The 22,669-nt window shown below is 39.3% G+C and overlaps 1 protein-coding gene across 3 annotated transcripts in view; it reads right to left on the bottom strand.

Annotated features, from left to right (window-relative positions):
• ITGA8 (integrin subunit alpha 8) overlaps nt 1–22,669 on the bottom strand; it is a 182,399-nt gene that overhangs the window by 32,791 nt on the left and 126,939 nt on the right. For 2 of the 3 annotated variants that reach the window (XM_030832407.3, XM_060292278.2), the window contains 3 exons: nt 17,170–17,275; nt 14,798–14,956; nt 3,718–3,846 (listed from right to left, as the gene is read on the bottom strand). In XM_030832407.3, the coding sequence (XP_030688267.1) occupies nt 3,718–3,846; nt 14,798–14,956; nt 17,170–17,275 (394 nt within the window). Of the gene's footprint in view, nt 1–3,717; nt 3,847–8,678; nt 8,929–14,797; nt 14,957–17,169; nt 17,276–22,669 lie in introns of those variants that run through there. The other variant, XM_030832410.3, reaches the window with a different exon arrangement.

The following is a 22,669-nucleotide window of genomic DNA, read 5'->3' as shown; positions in this document are numbered from 1 at the left end:
ATTTCCTCTAAGATCAGGAACAAGACAAGGATGTCCACTCTCACCACTGTCATTCAACATAGTTTTGGAAGTCCTAGCCACGGCGATCAGAGACGAAAAAGAAATAAAAGGAATACAAATTGGAAAAGAAGAAGTAAAACTGTCACTGTTTGCAGATGACATGATACTATACATAGAGAATCCTAAAGATGCCACCAGAAAACTACTAGAGCTAATCAATGAATTTGGTAAAGTTGCAGGATACAAAATTAATGCACAGAAATCTCTTGCATTCCTATATACTAATGATGAAAAATCTGAAAGAGAAATTAAGGAAACACTCCCATTTACCAATGCAATAAAAAGAATAAAATACCTAGGAATGAACCTACCTAGGGAGACAAAAGACCTGTATGCAGAAAACTATAAGACACTGATGAAAGAAATTAAAGATGATACAAACAAATGGAGAGATATACCATGTTCTTGGATTGGAAGAATCAACATTGTGAAAATGACTCTACTACCCAAAGCAATCTACAGATTCAGTGCAATCCCTATCAAACTACCAACGGCATTTTTTTTTACAGAATTAGAAAAAAAATCTTAAAATTTATATGGAGACAAAAAAGACCCCGAATAACCAAAGCATTCTTGAGGGAACAAAACAGAGCTGGAGGAATCAGACTCCCTGACTTCAGACTATATTACAAAGCTACAGTAATCAAGACAATATGGTATTGACAGAAAAACAGAAATATAGATCAATGGCACAGGCTAGAAAGCCCAGAGATAAACCCACGCACCTGTGGTCAACTAATCTAAGACAAAGGAGGCAAGGATATACAATGGAGAAAAGACAGTCTCTTCAATAAGTGGTGCTGGGAAAACTGGACAGCTACATGTAAAAGAATGAAATCAGAACACTCCCTAACCCCTACACAAAAATAAACTCAAAATGGATTAGAGACCTAAATGTAAGACTGGACACTATAAAACTCTTAGAGGAAAACATAGGAAGAACACTCTTTGACATAAATCACAGCAAGATCTTTTTTGATCTACCTCCTAGAGTAATAGAAATAAAAACAGAAATAAACGAATGGGACCTGATGAAACTTAAAAGCTTTTGCAAAGCAGAGGAAACTACAAACAAGACAAAAAGACAACCCTCAGAATGGGTGAAAATATTTGCAAATGAATCAACGGACAAAGGCTTAATCTCCAAAATATATAAACAGCTCATGCAGCTCAATATTAAAAGAACAACCCAATCCAAAAATGGGCAGAAGACCTAAATAGACACTTCTCCAGAGAAGACATGCAGATGGCCAAGAAGCACATGAAAAGCTGCTCAACATCACTAATTATTAGAGAAATGCAAATGAGAATGGGCATCATCAGAAAATCTACAAACAACAGATGCTGGAGAGGGTGTGGAGAAAAGGGAACCCTCTTGCACTGTTGGTAGGAATGTAAATTGATACAGCCACTATGCAGAACAGTATGGAGGTTCCTTAAAAAACTAAAAATAGAATTACCACCTGACCCAGCAATCTCACTATTGGGCATATACCCAGAGAAAACCATAATTCAAAAAGATACATGCACCCCAATGTTCATTGCAGCACTATTCACAATAGCCAGGTCATGGAAGCAACCTAAATGCCCATCAACAGACGAATGGATGAAGAAGATGTGTACATATATACAATGGAATATTACTCAGCCATAAAAAGGAACGAAATTGGGTCATTTGTAGAGACGTGGATGAATCTAGAGACTGTCATAGAGAGTGAGGTAAGTCAGAAGGAGAAAAACAAATCTTGTATATTAATGCATACATGTGGAACCTAGAAAAATGGTACCGATAACTGGTTTGCAAGGTAGAAATTGAGACACAGATGTAGAGAACAAACGTATGGACACCAAGGGGGAAAAGCAGTGGGGTGGGGGGTGGTGTGATGAATTGGGCAATTGGGATTGACATTTATACACTAATACGTATAAAATAGATAACTAATAATAATAGATAATAATAAAATAGGTAACTAATAATAACTAATAATGCTGTATAAAAAAGAGAAAATTCAAAAAAAAAGGAATTGAGGTATAATTGACATAGAACATGATTAGTTTCAGGTATACAATGAAATGATTCGATATTTGTACATATTGTGAAATGAGCACCACAATAAGTCTACCTAACACCCATCACCACGCATAGTTACATAATTTTTTTTTCTTGTGATGAGCACTTTTAAGCTCTACTCTCTCAGCAACTTTCAAATATGCAGTACGGTATTATTAATTGTAGTAACCATGCTGTACCTTACAACCTCATAACTTAAATCATTGTTTTCTGTTCTGTCATTCTTCCTGGAAACTTTTAAAAAATAATAATATTAGTTTTATTAATTTATCGTAAACTGCATAGCATATAGATTCCCTACTCTTATGTTTTGAAAAATTAATTTACAGTGCCATAAAAATTTACAGGAACTTGAGTCGTATCTGCCAACTGCCATAGCTTTTTGCCATGTAATTGCAGGTACTTCTATCAATATTATAATAAATGTTCCTCTCTTGATTTAAGTTTAACTGATTATGTTAGACTTGCTCCTTGCACTTTGTGGCCATTTCCGTGTTTGAAACTGTTTGTATGGTCAAGATGAAATAAATACATGTCAGAGCATGTTCAAGACATACATTTTCACTAATTAAATTTTTATTGTCTTTTCAGTGGGATCTGGGGAAGAAAACTAGGCAAATACATGTGTTCAGTCTGTCATCCTGACTTGAAAAAATTCTGTTTTATACTGCTGTTTTTCTATATATTTGGTTACTTTTTGCCCTACCCATCCCTATGTGTCTCTACTTGTGAAGCGCTGGGAGATTATGTTGGTTTTATTATCGTTTGTTACAATGATCAAAGATTCTTGAGACAGTACACTCATTATATGTGAGGTCTGGCATAAATTTTTTAAAAAGACATACATTGAAAGAAACCACAACATTTTAACCTTTTTTACACATACAACCAATGGCATTAACATTCACATTGGAATGAGTGGGAAAACTGAATCTAAAATGCTGAGTTATGGGACTTCCCTCTCCGTCCACTGGTTAAGACTCCGTACTTCCACTGCAGGGGGCAGGGGGTTGAAACTTGGTCCAGGAACTAAGATAAAATAGTGCATGACACGCAGCGTGGCCAGAAAAAAAAGCTGAGTCATGAATGCCGTCCACAGTTTCACGAAGGGCTGACTAAGCTCAGGCTAGATCCACCACAGACCCCACTGCTTTGGGCCCAGGAAATCTGCAAATACCATCCTCGATTCTTCCACTGGAGCAGAGAATTGTGAGAGTCAGGAATGGACACCCCAAGGACCCACTGCATGGGCAGTGTTCCAGGCTCACTTCAAACTCTCACCAGTTCAGTGTCTGGGGACCAGCTGATGACTGAATCTTTGTCTTCTTGAAATGCATGAAAGGTCACCTTTTATGTTTTCATTGTTATTTCTCTCCTGTGGCCCCCAGGGCAGGTTCAGAAGAGTGAAAAGGTTATATTACAAACAATAAAAAAAAAAGTAGTTGCTTTCACACCTACAATACGTACTGCCCAAAATTTGGGCGTATCTGAGCCTGGGAGGGGACTGAAAAGCAGTACTTGAAGTTAAAACCACGTGCATTTGCGAATTCTGTCCAATCCAAAATCTGCGCACTGAGACAACTCACCAGGACCTTGGCGGGGCTCTGTCTGTGAGGCTCCAGCGCAGGCACGTCTCTCTTCCTGACCAGATGAGGGATGGTGGAGTTTCGCAAAAAGGCGCTGAGCTCGGGGGTGTCTTCGGCGGGGGCAGCGGGCTGCAAAGAGCGAGCCAGAAACAGCACATCAGGTACATGAGCGCTCGGCACCTTTTCACTTGCCTTGAGTGCTAGGCAATTTTTTTTTTTCTTGACTGTGATTCACCTGAGAATTCAGACCCGTTCTCATTGACCAGCAGCATACGCATCAGCAAGAGGAACCACGCTGGCGGCAAACAAGCCTTTCCATTCTCCACTTATAGGAATCCCTGAAGCCCGGGGAATGCACTCCTGGAAAGTTTATCTTTATAAGCATAAGATTTTAAGCAGAAGTGATTTCCCCGTAAGGGCAGAGAGGGTGGAAGTGACTTTCTAAGCGTGAGCTGTCATTTTCCCATTACTTTGCTCTCATTGTCGATCAGGGAACCGAGGGATATTCTGTGTGGTGAGATGCATCCTGAGGTGGCAGAAAAGTGAGGTGCTGATGGTGGGGAAACAGCCAGATGTGGTCAAGGACTTGGGCGTGTCTGGGCCCCAAACCCTGTAGCTGTTAAGTAGTGCTCCCTCAGGAGAGAGCTGTGTTGCAATGAACATGACTCTTCCCTAGCACACCACGTGAACAGTGTGCCATGATGGAGCTTGTTTTCAGCCCTGAGTTTGTTTTGCAAGTGTTCCAGAACTTACGATGTTATCTCAGGCTCCATGCTGGCCCTATCTGATCACCGAATAAATATTTTGAGAATTCCAGTAAATCACACATAGTATCCCATTAAAATTCTTTATTTTAGACCGACTGAATATAAAACCTAATTTTTTGCTCCCCACTACCTGTCCCTGACAGCACATCTTCTTTTACCCAGTCTTTTTTTTGTAGTCACAGGAAGAATCCTAGTATGCTCGTCTCCGTGGAATGAAAAAAGATATGCCTACACTGCAGCTGAAATGATAGGGCTCATCATGTCCTAAGAACCTAGAAAAATCTACTGGATAAACAGAAAGATAGAGTCCAGGCTTCTTGGTATGACACAGCCCCCTATATGCTGACCTCCGTCTGCTGCACCAGCCTCCCCCTTCATTAAGAGGCCCGGGCATCCTGCTTCCCAGCAAGCAGAACGATGCTCCACTCCTGCCCTGCACCAGGCTGACTCCCTGAGGCCTGTCTGATGTTCCAGATGATGGCTGTGCTCTCCATCAGCACCTGTCAAGCTGTACAGTCACTGTCTGCCAACTGGTCTGAGTTGCCCCATGAGAAAATGTCAAGTGAGAAGCATAGAGTCATATATAACATCCAACAAATATCAGAAAAAAAAAAAAAAAGAGGAAGGAGACCCAGCCGGGAAAAGTCACAGGGGGAAATCAGATGTAGGAGACACCCCAGGAAAGTGATTCTGCAGCAGCCTCAGGAAAAGAAAGTTGCAGAAATAGTGACTGATGGGCTAGATTCTTTGCTCTTCCTCCCATGGACAGGTTAGGGTCTAATCCCCCCCTTAAGCCTGGGCTGGCTTCAGGGACTTGCTTGACCAAAAGAATGTAGCAGAAAAGAAAAATAAATGAAAAATAAGTGACTAAGAATGTTAAATCCTGCCGAGGAATAAAGAAAGGTTAGGACTGAAAGGATTCACTGAATTTGTCACTTAAGTCTTAAGTATGGACATACGATCCAGCAACTCCACTTCTGGATAGTCACCCGAAGAAAACAAAAACACTAACTGGGAAAGCTATCTGCCCTCATGTTCAGTGCAACACTGTTTCCAATAGCCAAACCTGGAAGCAACCTAAGTGTCCACCAGCGGATGAATGGACAAAGAAATTGTGCTAAACATATACAACGATATACAATGCAGAATTATTCAGCCATAAAAAAGAAGGAAGTCCTGCCATTTGTGACAACACGGATGGACCTTGAGGGCAATATGTTCAGTGAAATAAGACACAGAAAGACCTTATGATCTTACTTACAAGTGAAATCTAAGAAAACAAAAACAAAAAAAATCACGAAACAAACTTATCAGAGAATAGATTGGTGGTTGTGAGAGGTGAGGGTCAGTGGTGGGTGAAATGGGTGAAGGGGATCAAAAAGTACAAATCTCAGTTATAAAGTAAATAAGTCCTGGGGATGTAATGTATAGCATGGTGGCTATAAGTAACAATAGTGTAGTGTATATCTGAAAACTGCTAAGAGAGTACATCTTAAAAGTTCTCATCCCAAGGGAAAAGAATTTGTAAATATATAAAGTGATGGATGTTAACCAGACATCATGATCATTTTGCAATAGATACAAATATCGAATCATTATGTTGTACATCTGAATACAATAAAATGTTATATGTCAATTATATCTCAATTAAAAAAAAACAAAAAAAGAAGTTATGGATGCCCTTTCCTGAGCAGGGGATTGGTATAGGTGGAAACTGAACCACAGAAGCTAAAGAATGAATGGGTTTAGAGAAATGGATAATTATTTGAAGAAGTATGAAATTAAATCTCAATCTTATTCTCATATTAACTAATTCCTAACGGCTAAGAGATGAGGTGCAGCTTCATCCTCCAAATAAGAAAGCACTGGAACAAAGCAAAATAAAACATGAATATTCTTAGCAGCTATTTAGAAGGGAGACAAAAGATAGTAGCATAAAGCTTTAAGGGCATAAAGAGGATGCTGGTTTAAAAGTTACGACATTTATACAAAAGACTACTGGACAGTTTTTTAAAAATGATGTAGAGCTATGGAGTAATTTAGAAAGATATAAGATCTTAGTAAGAGGAAAAGGCAGGCTACAAAATTGCACACATAATACGATTTTTTAAAATGGCTGTTTATTTACATTGTGCGTCAGAAATAGGACTATTCAGAATAGCCATCTAATTGTTAGGCAGTGGTGGAGTTTTAATGATATTAAGGAAGTTTTGCTAATTACTTTTTAGTTATGATAATGGAATTATGGATTTCTAAAGAGTGTCCTTAATTATTGGCAATATACAATGAAATGTTTATGGGTGAAGTGAAAAAATAATGCATAAATAAATAGAAAATATAACAGTAAGTGGGTGGTGACATTACTGGAAATTAAATATTTTCTTCTTTATCTTTTTACGTCTTGCCTGATATATTCCTATGATGGACGTTTAGTACCTCTTAAGATGAAAACCAAAAAAATTATAATAAGAGTAAAAGAGAAATAAGGAAGTAGGGGTAGCAAGCTTGGCTAACAGTGGAAGGGAAAAGAAATCCGTTCTTGTAAGAGGATACAGAGGCAAGTTATTTGCTTATTGTTTGTTTTGAAGATGGAGGAAATAAGTAACGTTATAGGCTCCAAGGAAGGAGCTAGTAGAGAGGAGGTTGCAGATACAGGAAATGGGGAATAGTCAATGCAGCAAAGTTAAATTTGGAACTGGGAGAACTTTCCTCTGAAAGTGCTGGAGAGGAGCTAAGGATGAGGGAGAGATGATTGGAAGGTGTATGTGTGGGCGGGAGGCGAGCGGTGAGGAGGAATTTGGAATGGGAAATGGGTCATTTGAAGACTGTCTCGCTTTAAGGTCACCTGCTAATAGTAGTGATGTTCAAGAGACTGGATAGGAGGTACGGGGAGAGGAGTGAAGGTCTGGAGAAGCCGGTTGAGGAGAGCCGAAGGGAGAGACCATCAGATGGCAGAGGGGAGTCTGCAGATGCTGCGGCCCAGGGAGCACGAGCTGCCCTCGGTCTGCAGCAAGCCCGCAGGCTAAGTGGTAGAGAAGCCAAAATCTGGGAGGGTGCAGGGACTCGGAAAGGATAGAGGACAAGGGAGGCGAAGTAAGGGAGCTTGTACAAGAATGTTTTAACCAGCTCATCGTGGATTCCAGGCTTGGCAGGAAAGAAAGCATGGCCAAAGGCAGCCTTGGGAGTCGGGTGGGTGGACTGACTCAGAGAAAGTTTTCATATCAAGGAAGAAAAGGGCTAGTGGAGAAAGGAAGTGAGGAAAAATAGAAAAGCAGGAGATTGATTTAGAGTCTTGGATGCTGAACTGAATATTTCAGAGGTCAGGTAGCTAGAGGTGATGTTCAGAGCACTGGGGTGATGAGGTGCCTGGGAGTGGGGTGAGGGTCAGCCCCATGGCCTTTGCAGTATTCCAGGACAATGGCAGGTGAGCCATGAGTTAGCTCAGGGATACTCAGTGGTGGAGAATCTGATAGAGAAACCTTTACAGCGTAAGATTAAAACTTGAGCTTAGACAGAAAATTCAGAATTGTGGAAATCTTTAAGATTCCCTTATATGTTTTCCATCATACACTCTGTGTGTGTGTGTGTGTGTGTGTGTGTGTGTGTGTAATTTTTGCTTTGAGATTTGTTATGTCCAATTTCTTCTTTTTTTAATAGGTCACTGAGAGACTTGTTAACTTTGTAAGTAACCAAACTATAGAGCAGAGATGCTGGAAAGAACTAGGGCATATGTTTTATTCCCAAGGTGTAGCCTAGTAGTAGTAGTAGTAGTAGTAGCAGCAGCAGCGGTGGTAGCAGTAGTAGCTGTAGTAAAATAATAACCCAAAGAGAAGAAAACTCTTCAGCTTCCTGTGTGTTCATATCAGATGCAGCTTGTGCACGGATAACGTTATGACACAACCTATTGTGGTGGTCCCTGGTGTACCGTTTCTCACAAATATTTCTAAGTGGTCTCTCGGTAAAACAAAGGACTTTCTCTGAGCTAGAGAATGAACGTATGACACAGCAGGGGTTGGCTGATAAAATGTGTTCCTTTCTTTTAGTGACATTGTTTTACAAACAGAGGAAGCCGCGCTTAAACACCATCATCAGAAAGTCTTACAATGGCTCGCAACACAGTTTTCTCAAATGGCATTCCAGAAATTATTTCCAAGGACAAAACAAAATACAACCCAAAAAACAAGGTAGAAGTTATCCAAGAAATGTAAACAGTTAGTTAAAGGCTATTTTCCAGATGAATTTTCAGAGCCTGTTTCACAATGGATCATGAACCCATAAGTCAAGTTTTTCCTTAATCTGAAACCCTTAGGGGTGAGGGAGGCTGGCCCCTTAGCGCCCATGTTAGGCGGACTTCCGGTTCAGGGTAATGTTTGCTAAGTGCTGTGCAAGCTGGTGGTAAACACTCATGTATCTTCTTTAGAACAAACATGAAAATTGCTTCTTCCTGCAATGAGGAAACGACTGTTAGCAATATGGCTCTCTCCCCAGGGCTAGTCTGAATCTGACCCCAACAGGAGTTTTCTATTTTCATAAATCTTCACAAACTCTTACTCTAGGATAGGTTGAAATTTACAGATTAAAGGGATACTGTGTGGCTGGAATGTGCAATGCAGTTGGAAATGCAGCTTTGGAAGAAGAGTTGGGTGACATTGGATTAAGGGCTCTGTGGATCCAAACAAACGCAACACACACTCTGTTTTCAACTTGTTTGTCATTTGCCTTCGGATTTCGGATATTCCTAGTCCACAAGGGGCGGCGCCCTTCTCTCCTGTGACACTTTGCCTGTAATTAAATCGAAACAGACAAGTCCAAGGGGTCGGTCCACCATGTCATTTTCTTTAAGACATAAATGTTCAGGATTTGTTGGGAGAGAAAAAAAACCACAGCTGTTTTTTAACCTCCTGAACAGTTCATGCAAAGCATAACTGAAAGAATCAGTTCACTCCTTTGGTGATTTTGAAGCTTAGTTGTTGGACATGTGTTTTTACCTTCTGAAATATACATGAGAACTTGAAGACCATCTTAAAGAGAAGGTAAGGCAAAGAGAAATAGACCTCAGAAAGTATGTCTTTGGTGGCTGAAAATTGGCCATGTGATAAGTAACACTACTACAGGTGGTGTTATAAGTAACAGGTGAATGAAGTTCCTCTATCAGAGAGAGCAGGAGAGAAAGGAGAGAGAGAGGAGAGAGGAGAGAGGGAGGGGAGAGAGAGAGGGGGAGGGAAGGGCGGGGGAGAGAGGGAGGGGAGAGAGAGGGGGAGAGAGGGAGGGGAGAGAGGGAGGGGAGGGGGGAGGGAAGGGGGGAGAGAGGGAGGAGGAGGGAAGGGTGAGGGAGAGAGAGGGAAAGAGAGACAGAGAGAGAGAGAGTTGGGCTGGGAGCTGCTGACCTACGAAGTACCAAGTGTCCTGCACTCTGAATTAACAAGAAGCAGTAGCACATGGAGGCAGTTATGAAGGAAGAAAATTCTCTTAAGGATAAGACAAAACTATGCAAGTTTGCCAAGCCACTGTCTGATTTAAAAAAGCAATTTGCAGGGCTGTAATCCCTGATGAACAGTTTCTGTGTTTCTGCTTTCCATGTCTGCACTCTCTGGTTGTAATTTGGACTTCCTGTGGGAGCGATCTTGTTCGAGAGATCAGTTCTCAGTGGTAACTTCCTGCTTTCCGCGGCTCCAAAGACAGTTCTTTCTACCTTGGCTTTCTCTCTTGCTATCAGTTGTCCTAGTCCAGTCCCCATGAGATCATTTTTACCTCAGGATTCTCCCTTCTTGAACTCAGCCCCAGAACATTCTACTGTGATCTTAACGCAGGTTGGATTTGACCACCTTGTTTGTTTTGCTCTCTGGGCACAGTCTTACGATCCGTAGCTCTGTGTCCCAGCATCTCGTACTTGGCCGTTCCTGACAAAATCTTGCCAATTAAAAAAATTCTTTACTCTCTATGCAAATTTGCTTCCTTAATCGTGTTTACTTTTTCAACTTCATCTTATTGAGAGATTGTAGCCTGTTTGAAGGACTCTCCCAACCCTAGGATAGAGTCCACCAAAATAAGAAAATTGGTAGTTTGAAATCATTATTTTACTGCCTTTAGAATAGTTGAGAAATACTTTACCCAATTCTAAAATTTTATTCCAAGAAGGATCTGGAACGAATTAGATTTAATGGATTGGTTGGAGTGCTGCAGACAGTTGAAGGTTTCAGAATATTTCAGATGGTAGGATGTGGGGAAATGGCCGCCTCCAAACCCTCTGTCCCTGCCCTAGACCATGGAGTCTGGAAGTAGAAACTTCACGGCCACCTGCTTCTGCCCCCAGGCTTGTAGAAGACAGAGAAATGAAGTGGAACTATCATGGGAGGAACAGAAAACCAGAGACCACAGCCTTTTCATTGGAGTTGGGAGTGAAAGCCGGGGTGACAGTGACACTCCCAAGTGCCACCCCTCATGCTTGCTTGAGCTGCACTCCGCAAGTGTCTGTGCACCTCAGTCAAGCTTTTCCTGAAGCCCATCATCTCCCCGGGCTTCTTTCTACCCCCACGCTCAGACGTTTGAACAGTGTCAGAAAGCAGGCTGAGTGGGTCCCTGCGCAGGCTAACATGAGGCAAGCACTTACAGATAAAAACCTCACGCCCTTCTGAATGTGTCCTCCCTGCCCGCAACCCTAATTTAGTTGTCGATGCTCTGTACTTGGGTAACAAATGAGTGGGATGTGGGTGAGATCTTGTGCCCACTTTCTCCTAAGACAGTCACAGGTCTTAGGAGAACACGGACATGGTGGTGGCTTTCCAACGTGGTCAGTGTCTCCTCTTCAAACCTTGTGGACATTCGGGTAACTCATGGGATAACCAAACAGTACACTTCCTGTTAGAGCTGAACCCGGTCAGGCCTACTTGCACTTGGAGGCTGAAGTGAGGAGAGTGCATTTGGAAGGCATACTTAATTTATAGGTGGGTTGTATTTCAGAAGGTTTTCAGCCTTGAATGTTTGGCACTCAGAATACCTTCGTCTTTAGAAATGATGTTTTAAATGGTGATTCAGTTCTCGGGCCAGCCCACAAGAAAATCTCCTTTATCCACAGTATGGCTTTGATGCATACAACTAAGTATTTGCAATAAAAAATAAGGCCAGGGCAGTTGCTACGTGAGTAATTTTTAAAAATAGGAAAAAAATGGTTGTGTTAAGTACATTACATTAAATGCTGATAGACTTAATTAGAGTGAAGCCTTGTGGAGATTCTGCGGAGGATATCTGGGGAATTTCAAAGGTTTTAGAGTTGGGGGCATTGGTTCCTTAAAGTGGGTGGCCTAGAAAATGTTTCAGAGGAAATCCGATGGTTTCCAATTCATAAGCCAATCTCCTGAGAACTTGTGAGAGTTGGAAAGAGTCAGTGAAGGAGAGAGCTATTTTCTGTGGTAAGTGGATAAAAGTGAAAATATACATGGGAGAAGCGGACTAAAAAATTGTATGTGAACACAAGAGGAAGGGATTTTTTGTGAAAGGAAATCAACTGAATGGCTGAAGAGGAAAACATGGTGGGGAACTCTGGAAATCCTCTGGAAGAAATTTCAGGAAGTTGAGGTGGTGGTTCCTCCTCTGATAGGTCCATGGTTGGGACATTTTGGTGGCTGATCCAGTGGAGACTGGAGCATCCTCAGAAAAGACTGGTAGATGCAGAGGTTTTAGAGACACTCACCACCTATCCCTCTACTCATAAAGAAATTGTAGAACCACATAGTAAGGAATTGTACATTCGTCCACCCATAGGTAAGATTTAATACTGTGGTTTGATTCTGCCTATGTGAATGTATTTCTGTGGTTTGATCCTGCCCATGTGAATATATTTCTGTGGTTTGATCCTGCCTATACGAATATATGTCTGTGGTTTGACCCTGCCTATGCGAATATATTTCTGTGGTTTGACCCTACCTCTGCGAATATATTTCTGTGGTTTGACCCTGCCTATGCGAATATATTTCTGTGGTTTGATCCTGCCTGTGCAAATATATCTCTGTGGTTTGATTCTGCCTATGCGAATACATTTCTGTCTCCTTTTTCCTTATACCATATCCACCCCCTCTCTGCTCCCCAGTTAAAGAACTAAGTTTCTATAAAAATTAGATAGTTTAAAATAAAACTATCTATACTCCAATTAAAAAAAAAACCCTGGCAATTAGCTTTGATGCAAGAGTCTGAAATCGATATGAGATTTAAAAGTTTACCTGGCCTATTCTTTTGACAACAACAAGATATAATAAATAATTTGCTAATTTCCAATTCATATTTAAGACAAAGAATAGACTGTTTAGCTTTGCATTATCCAGAAAGAAAGAAATTGCCAAGTAAATTAATAGTGACTTCACCAAGAAACTATTTAATATCTTAAGAGGAAAGTAATTTCCAAGTACTCTCAACTGTTTATAGCTACTCATATAAAAATTGATTATCAAGTTTTAAAATCTATTTATTGATAAAAGCTCATTTAGACTCTTTGGGTCATACTTGTTAAATGCAGGTAAAAGTACTTTGAGAACCTGAAAGTAGTAACCTTCAAGTTTTCCATGAATTCAGAATTTCAAGAATTCACAACTTGTTATACTTAGTTATTTTAGCATGCTCTTACTTTCTATTGTAATCAAATCTGATATTCAGTTTCTACAGATGGAGTTTTATAAAATAAGCATAACTGAGTTGCATTTTAAAAAGTACTAGCCTCAGAAGCATTTTTAATCAAAGTCTATACTTTAGGAAATAACTGACTAGCGGGGCACGCAGGGGATGGGGACACACTCCCACCCAGTTTGCACGGATCTGCCAATGTTTAAGGCTAGTTATCTATTGGTACCATTACAGCCAGTGTAAACGTTTGTTAAATTGCAACAAGGAAAAAATAACTCACCACCAACACACTGCACCAAGTTACATAATATATACAAATATATAGAAATAGTGTCAGATACACACTAAGCATTAAACTCAAAGAGAGTTAGAAACCTTCTGCATAATCATGTGCTCCAAGAATCTCAGGACTGAAATAGGGTCTCAGGTAACTGCAGAACAAGAGATGTGAACGTTTTCATTACTTAGATGTTATCTATTAACATTTAAAGATACTATTTTCTAATAAGCTACTGTCCTTGAAGATGTTAAAATTATCTCAGTGAAGAACAAAGAGAGAGGAAATGGGGTGGGGCGGGGGAAGGATGCCAAGGAGGAAGTATTTTAAATAATTTTGTGGAATACAAGTGGCCTTATTTATTAGTTCCCCATGAAGAATGAGGCTTGTTGCCCCACAAATCCGTGAATACTGGACCTCCTTTCAATCTTCCTCTCTTTGAATAAAAGGCATGTTGGGTTGAAGAAGAAATCCTTTCATAATGTCAGTGCCCCAGTGCCACTGGTTGAGAACAGAGGCGGACCTGCGTTCCGGATGATTGAATTAGTATTTCCCAAAGCCCACCCTCTGCTCATCGTGTCCCTGCCAGTACTAGAGAGTGTTAATGAAGTTCTCTTCTGAGGACATCTCATTAACAAGGGATTTTTTTTTTTCCATTCAAATGTGACATTTTCAAGGGCTTACACTCATTAATTTCTTTCCTTCCCAGAAGGAACCCAAAGCCAGATTTGGGTTTTAATCTGGACAGAATCAGCTCTGTGGATGCTTGAGGTCCTGGGTAGTGCAAGTGTGACTCACAAACCAGCAGATGGTGATGGGGTTGGGGGTCTGCAGAGAGGCAGAATCTCAGACCCCCTCCAGACCCTGTGTCTTACAGAGACCTCCAGGTGATTCGGATGTGCTTAGAGTTTGAGAAGCCCTGACCTAGGTGCCTCTATAAGCTGGGGGTTCTCAGGGCATTAAGATGGCCTTTGGCAAATTATCGCATCTCACTACTTGCTATTGGCAACATCTGGAAAAGCCCATTTTGGCAAAGATCCTTATGTTTTTTGGCAATATACCAAAAAAGACTTTATAAATAGCATTTTGTACAAATTCTCCAAAACATGACATGGGGTCTATTTCTGATTTGGCTTTAGTCATGCTGCTAGTCAAACCATATGTAAGAGGTAATATCGAAAGAGGCTAAATGAATGACAGATTACCATGAGCAATAAAACCAGGAGAAACTGAAGTTTTCTGGGAGTGATATTTTAAGTTAGATCTGGTATTTTACCTATAACAGTAAAAGCAAAGATCTGATCAGTTATCACTGAAGTAACATAATTACTTTGCTTTTTTTTATTTTTAGTAAGCCACTGTTTGTATTTTCTCCTTACCATGAAAAATAGAGCCAAGCTGCTGGTTAGACAAGGCTTCTTACCTTTATATCCTGTGGGTTGATATCAGGATTTGTTTGACATCGCAGAGGTCCCAGAGTTTGAATATGAAAAATGTAGAGGAGAAATTCATCCCGGGCAGAGAAGGGCCAGCCCACCTCCAGGAGGGTATCACTGATGGTGCTTGGTCCAATATTGTGCAGCTACAAGCAAGGAGCACATCATGGAATGGTTAGCACAAGGCAGCAAGATGAAATCAAACTCCATAGACTCTGGACCTCTTCTAAAGAAGCCTTTATTTTGGCTTTAAGTCAAAGCCAAAATATGGACTTTGACCATGAAAACAGGAAGACAGAGTCTCTATAAGCAAGAGGAGTTCTGAAAGCAAAAGATGAGCTGATGCTGAGAGAAGACGATTCAATCTGTGAAGCTCTAAGGGTAGAGTTCCTTTGCAAAGACCAGATTCACCATGTCTGATAATTGTGCAGTTTACCTTACATTTGCATTAATCTAATCACAGTGCTAGGAATGCCATTTTAATTATCTGCTTTCTAAACTTGGTTATTCTTTCTTTACATCGAAATCGGCCCCTTTCCTGACTACTGATTTGTCAATTGCAACCATATGCGATGCACTTTCTCTCACCCTCTGGAAAAATGGCTATCCATCAAATACCAGAGATGGTCCGGGCTCACCACAGTTCACTTCAAGTGTGCATTTCAAAGCTGAGCCCCTTCTGTTTTAATCAACGAATCTCAAGGAAAGAAAGGCCACAGTGCATAAGGAGATGAACATTTCGAACACAAGAATCCTATACTTGCAGGACACAAAACATTAAGTGGATTTAAATTTACTGTGGTTTTCAAAAATTCACTTCAAAGTTAGCTGGGACCTTTTGTCTTTTTTTTTTTCACAGTTCTGACAGCTGTAATGATCCAGAAAACAATTTATTATTGGTTTTGCTTATTAGGTGGCGTGTTTAATTCACATTATCAAAGCAACATGGCATCCTGTGATAAAAGTATATTTTGAGACAAGAGATTAGCCTGTAAGAAATGTTCAACGATTACTTTTGGCACTACTGGTTATTACCCTAAAATTTTATGATCCATTTTGCTCAGATTAGAAACAGGGCTGCCCTGAGAATGATTGAGTTTGAATGTTTTCAGACTTTAAAATTTCACCATTCTTAAGGAGAAACTAGTGCACACAAGGTTTAATAAATTATTTGACAATAATTTTTCTTCCAGCTAGGTTCTTAATCTGAATGGCCTTGGGGACTGTGTTATCCTTTTGTTATCAAGAGAGCTTAAGCCAAAGCTTTGATCCAGCTTTGGACAGGGCTTCTGATTCTGGACCACAGGTTGGGCAGATGGCAGGCTTTCATGTTGACACTGCACAGGAGCTGATGCTTCTTCCCCATATATGTAAACAGCTCATCAGTTTTGAAATGGCTTTATTGTTATCCTTAGAGAATGCTATTCATGTCCCTTGTAGCTTGAGATGAAAGTCACAGAATTATTGGGTCAGCGGCATGCATGACACAAGAAAGGGATAGGGAGCATTGACCAAGAAGGAACCTCAAACAGAAAATGGCTTGTAACATCATTTTCACCAGATTTCCATTCCTGGCCCCTTGAAGATGAACAGGAAAAACTGTTCTCCACTGATAGCATTTACTTTATTTAAAGAAAAAAAAAGAACAACTATTAAACTAACCCTTTACTATATCTTGGTTTCTAACTATAAAAAAATTTAAATGTTTCATATAATGTGTTCACAAAGCTCTTCCCTATAAACAGTTTAACACTTGAAGTGGGATCAGATCATCAGGGCTTTATCAGGAGCTCGTGGTTTGCTACTGAAAAATCAGTGGACTATTTTAAATCTCAGAATAAGGTACATGTCTGATTGGGGTTAGTCGAACGAACAGTAAAATTATTCTTACCTATCTACCATCCACCCACATTATATATGCATTTTGGGGGGTACAATTGTGAATAATCCATACAGTTTTCTCTGTCTGGTAACTTCTGGTTGGTGACCCTTTAGTTTAAGAGGTGGGTGGGTTTTAAAAATAGCTGAAAATGTAGGAAGAAGTGAAAGTCTAGGGAGCTAGTCATTTTTAGAAGTAGGCTGTCCAAACATTAAAAGAGAGGAAATAAAGAGCATTTAAAAATGAACAGGAGCAAGATAAAATGTTTCTCACTGTATAATGGCTCTCGCCACTAAAAAGCAAGTGACGGTAGAGTGGTTACTTAACAGGACACTCCCAGCATCCACTGCAATATGAGAGCAAACGAGGACAAATCTAGGCGGGATATAAACAGCTCCGACCTCAGATTGGTGTCTTTTATTATTACTAAAGAGCGTAAGGACAAACCCTGAACGCAATTTCAACAGAGACAACGGCTACCTCATAAATATGTTCCACCAATGGTCCAACTCCCTCCTCCTTGCGGGGCTTCTCTTCCGGTTCCCAGTTACGAATGGGCAGAACGATCTGCGGAGGGTGGGATACCCTGAAACATGGAATGTGACGTCAATGGCTGGTGTCGGCACATGTAAAGAACGCTTCACTTGTGTGGAGTACATTAACAGCGGCGGCAAAGAGTGACTGTCAATTTATTTGAATAGATATTTCCCGCAAGGAAAAAAGTAGTGAAAGTTTTGTTCAGCAAAATCACTAATAGGTAAGGGTCTGAAACATCTCTTAATTAACTGGTCTCTAGCTCAGATTGACTATTTTATAGCATCTCCTCTCTTGGGCACTAGGGGGCAGAGCAGAGAGCATGCCTGAGCTGAGACTAATTTCACATATACACACGTAAATACATACATCTATCTATAGATCCTGTGTAAGTGTGTGTGTGCGCGTCCGCGTGCACGCGTGTGTGTGTACAGGGTCTATAATCCATGCTTTATGCCATAGCAAGAAATGGGACATTTTTGTGGATAAAAATCTAGACTTCTGTGTGGTGTGTGAAATGTCCAGTTGTGACGAAATACCGTTTCTAGTTAAATACTTCAGAGTGGAAAAGTGGCCACTTGTATATTTCTCCTTCTTAGATTTCTCTGGCTTTCCATGAACACAGGCATACCTCTCACAAGGCCAGGCCCAGAGCCAAAATAAAGCCTGATCAAGTTCTAGAGTTATTTTATAGATAACTGAAAGCGTGAGACAGAGTGAGAGAATGTGAGAGTTACATGGTAGAATCATGTAAGTAGGATATCAACTTGTTACGTAGGTATTTTTGCCTGCTACTTACACCTAGAAAGGGAGCACGTGGCATCATTCCATATTAAAAATTGATTGCAAACTAAATTGTTATTGTTATATAATCTTAAAAAGGATAATTCCCCCCAAACAATGCTTTCTAGCAGTTTTTAGGTGAAAGGTATCTTTAAAAGAATTCTCAGACCTTCAGCTAACTTCAGCAGAAAACATCTCTTGGCAATCCGAAGTCTTAAATGCCCTTTTAAGAGTACCCAGTAATTAGCACAGCCTTTAGCAACTTCAGATGTTATCTTTTGGGTAATGTCTTTCTAAAGCAGAAAGCAAAATGCATTGGGTTAAATTCTGACCCTAGGGCAAATAATTTAATTTCTGTGTGTCTCTATTTCCTCATCTGGAAAATTTTGATAAAACCCTGGGTTGTACACTACAAATGATTGGAAAACATGTCAGATGCTTTTGGTCAAAGTCAATTTGGCTTCATTCTCTCCTTGGGGTGGATGGGAGACGTCCATTTTTTTAAACCGACAACCCACAGAAATGCTTCTAAATTGTAAAGCCCTTTGCATTCATCCTTCATGTACCACTAGTAATTAAAAAGTGCAGAGCACGGCCTTCTGGACTGACGCTTTACCGTTTTCTACTTGTAGATCAGTTTGTGATTATGCCACGCTCCCCTTTCTGACTTGATTTGATTAAACCACGTTTGGATCAGTCATAGGGGACGTGGTGAGGAGAAGAGAAGATGGCAGGGTGATTTCATCAGAGGGATGCCCAGAGAGCTTGGGCTTCCATTCCCAAAGGATCTTGACAACCTCACCACCCAAAGCTTTACTTTGCTCTCAGTTTAGCCACAGAGAGTTGGTTCCATGCTCTACATCCATTGTGAGGCTCTAGGGAAACTTTATTTATTTTGGTATAGAGAAGAAAAAAAATACAGAATAGAAGCTGAGCCCGTTTTCTCTGAAAATGTTTATTCCTATGGTCATGAATCCTGTAGCACTGGTCATAAATTTCCTAGGACCAGAGAGTCATAAATTTAGACCTTGGCAGGTACTGTGGAGACAATGTGCTCAAACTTCCTCATTTTATACATGAAAATAAAACTGATGACCAAAAATGTAGGGGGTTGGTTGCACGTGAAGACGAGGGCTCAGGTTTACTAAACACTATTCGCTCTATTTCCAATTTACAGTGCTCTATGGGGGCCATTAGGGTGCGGTGGTTTTAGTAAACACAACTTAAAGAAACTTCCTGGCCCATTTGTGTAGCAAAATAAAATAGAAATCTATAAAGAAATACACAGTCTATCACAGGGCATGGGAAAAATTCAAAAAGTATGGTTCATAAAAATCAGTTATATATCCTCTAAGATCTTTTCAAATCTAGGTAAACCACAGACAAAGAATGGCTCCCTAAATATTCCCAACTATATAAGTGAAATGTTTATTGTCTTCAAAGTTATTAAGAAAGAAGATAGCAAGTGAGGAAGAAAAAAAGAGAATGTGAACAACTAATTAGCCTAAGAGGTACAGCCAGTGTAGTAACCTAACAACCCGTACTGAATGGTCTTCACATTCTTAGACAGAGCGTTATTCCACGGAGACCCTCGAGTAATAAGGCTGGGGTACTCAGTGGTAACACTGGACATGAGGAGGGGATTGAAGGGGAAGCAAGGAATTCGGTTTTTTACAAGTTAAAGTCTATATGTTATCAGGGAGCTCAAATCTAATGATTTGGTTGTGTGGTGTGAGCCCTATTTTCATAATCCCATTTCCAATCTCTATTAGTCCCAGATAGCAAAGACTATCATTTATTGTATAGAACAATAGTGTGTAGGTTGGCTATACCTGCTATAGACAGTATCTATGTAAATCATGGTTATCCATGATTGCAGTCTCTCTTAACACAAACCTACTCAGTCCTGATTATTTTGCCAAGGATACAATTTTATTTTTATTTTGTTAAGAATTTTTTTTATTGAAGTATAGTTGATTTACAATGTTGTGTTAGTTTCTGGTGCACAGCAAAGTGACTCAGTTACACATATATGTGTGTGTGTGTGTATATATACTTTTTCATACTCTTTTCCATTACAGTTTATATTGAATATAGTTCTGTGTGCTATGCAGTAGGACCTTGTTGTTTATCAAGGACACAATTTTATTAGTGTTTGTGAGCTCAATACTATGTGTGCTGCCTCTTATAGCCAAATTTACTTCTCTGCAGGTGTGTGCTAAATTAATCCTTTGTACCAACAAATGACGTGTAAATCTGCTTAAAGACAGTGTTGACATTATCTGGCTTTGAAACAAATGGGACAATTTGCAATACTTTATTTTTCCCCATTCGAAGAAATAAATCCATTTGAGTTTATTTTTAAAATTATAAAAACAACAGTGAATTTTAGAAAAGAATTATTAGCTAAAATATGTTGGAATAAACACTGTTGGCCAAGAAGAAAATTAGATTTTCTTGAAGACTGAACATGGAAGGTTTTCAACACACTAGCTGTTTTCTCCTTGAAGAATTAAACATTGGAACAAATATTTTTGCTGAGTACTTGGAGGAAAGAGCTTTACTTTGCAAAATGGTTAAAAAAAAACCCTTTCTCTTAGAGAATAAACTGTGGAAAATTGTTGGATATTAATCTAGCAATGAAAATAACTGCACCTACATGAGAAACCCAATTTTAATGACCTGTTTTGATCATTGGTAAAACAAATAGAAAGTTTCCTTCTTTTTTTACTTAGAAACACTGTTGTCATAAGTGATGGCAGAAATATAATTAAAAATATTAATCTTTTAAAATGGATATGTGAGAATAAATACAGTTAAATTAAGCATTTAGATGACTTGGACTAAAATTTATTTTGGAATTAAGAAACAGTTTCAGTTTATTTTTGGTAAGCAAAACAAAGATAAGCTAAGCTTAAAGAAAGAGACAAAATTTCATATACACTAGTTGTAAATTTTAAAAAGATATCAAAATAAGATAGTAAAAATAAGATAGTAAATTTTTAAAAGATATCAAAATAAGATGGTAAAAAAATAATGCTTGTATTTTCTTCTCTGATTTTTTTATATAGTGTTTTTCTCATCAAGAGGGACAGCAGAATTAAATTAGAAATGCACAAAAGTGAAACATCTAGATTAGCTCCAAATATCTCTAAATCAAACAAGTCACTTCCTATGAGTCAGCTCATGAGTTAAAGAAGAAATTACAAAGCAAACTGGGAAACATTTTGAGCTGAGTTATTATAATGAAAACCCAACATTATGCTGCTAAAATAATATTACAGGGAAGTTTATAGCACTAAATGCTTATGTAAGAAAAGAGGAAAGTCTCTAATTCTACATAGAGGAACTAGAATAAGAAGAGAAAATCCAACCCAAAATGAACAGAGGAAAAAAATAATAATGGCAAAAGTAGAAACCAATGGAATAGAAAACAAAAACAAAAGTCAAACAAACAAACAAATGAAAAGGAAAAAAAAGAAAGAAAAATCAATGAAACAAAAACTGGTTCTTTGAAAAGGTCACTGAACACTAGCCAGATTAACTAAGGAAAATTAAAGGGAATAGAAGTTACAAGTTGCCAATATCAGGAATGATGAGGGGAAACCACTAGAGGTCCTACAGACGTTGAAAGGAAAATGAGAGAAAATTATGCCAAAACATGTAACAACTTAGATGATTCTTGAAAGATGATTCCTTGAAAGACAGACTACCAAACCCCATTCAAGTAGAAATAGATAATATGAATAGCCTTATATCTAAGAATGCAATGGAATTGTTAAAAACCTTTCTACAAAAACAAAAAGCACCCCCCCCAAAAACCCCCAAAACTCCAGGCTCAGATGACTTCACTGGTGAATTGTACCATATATTTAAGTTAGAAATAATACTAATTCTACACAAACTCTTCCAGAAAATAGAGAAGATGGGTGAATACTTCCATCTAATTTTAAGGAGCTAGCATCCTCCTGACAGCAAAATGAGAACAAAATTGTAAGAAAAGAAAACTACAGATCAATATTTCCCATCATGTATGCAAAAGTCACTACCAAAATTTTAGGAAATTGAATCCCACAATATATAAAAAGGCTAATCATCATGACTAAGTGTGCTTCTTGCCCAGAATGCAATTTTGGTTTAAAATTCAGAAACAAAAATTAACTGAGTCGCCACTTCAATGGGCAAAAAGGGGAGATCATTTAATCCTCTTCATAGACACAGAAAACACATTTGACAAAACTGAATGAATACACATTCGTGTCAGAAATTGTTAAGAAAACTAGGAAAAAGGGAACATTCTCAACTTAATAAAGGCATCTATAAAAACGCTGCAGCTAACATCAGACTTAATGGTAAAAGACTGAATGTTTTCTCCTTAAGATCAAGCTGGGGTCTATCAACGAGGCAAGGCTTTACCTTTTACTTTTACCCCTTCTATTCAGTCTTGCACTGGCAGTCGTAGTCTGTGCAGTAAGAAAGAAAAAGAAAAAGAAATAAAAGGCAAAACTAGGCAGTAAACAGTTTAACCTTGCCTTCAAAGAGGTCTGGCCTTTGCCCTCAGCTTCTGAGAGGTAACCTCTATGCTCTCAAAATTTTATGCTCGAGAGGAAGGAGTATCTTTGGTTTTTGGGGGTGGGAGTGGCTCACACCAGAAAGACCAACA

Source organism: Globicephala melas, chromosome 2, assembly GCF_963455315.2.
Source record: "Globicephala melas chromosome 2, mGloMel1.2, whole genome shotgun sequence".
Taxonomy (NCBI): domain Eukaryota; kingdom Metazoa; phylum Chordata; class Mammalia; order Artiodactyla; family Delphinidae; genus Globicephala; species Globicephala melas.
This window is presented reverse-complemented; position numbering and strand designations above follow the sequence as displayed.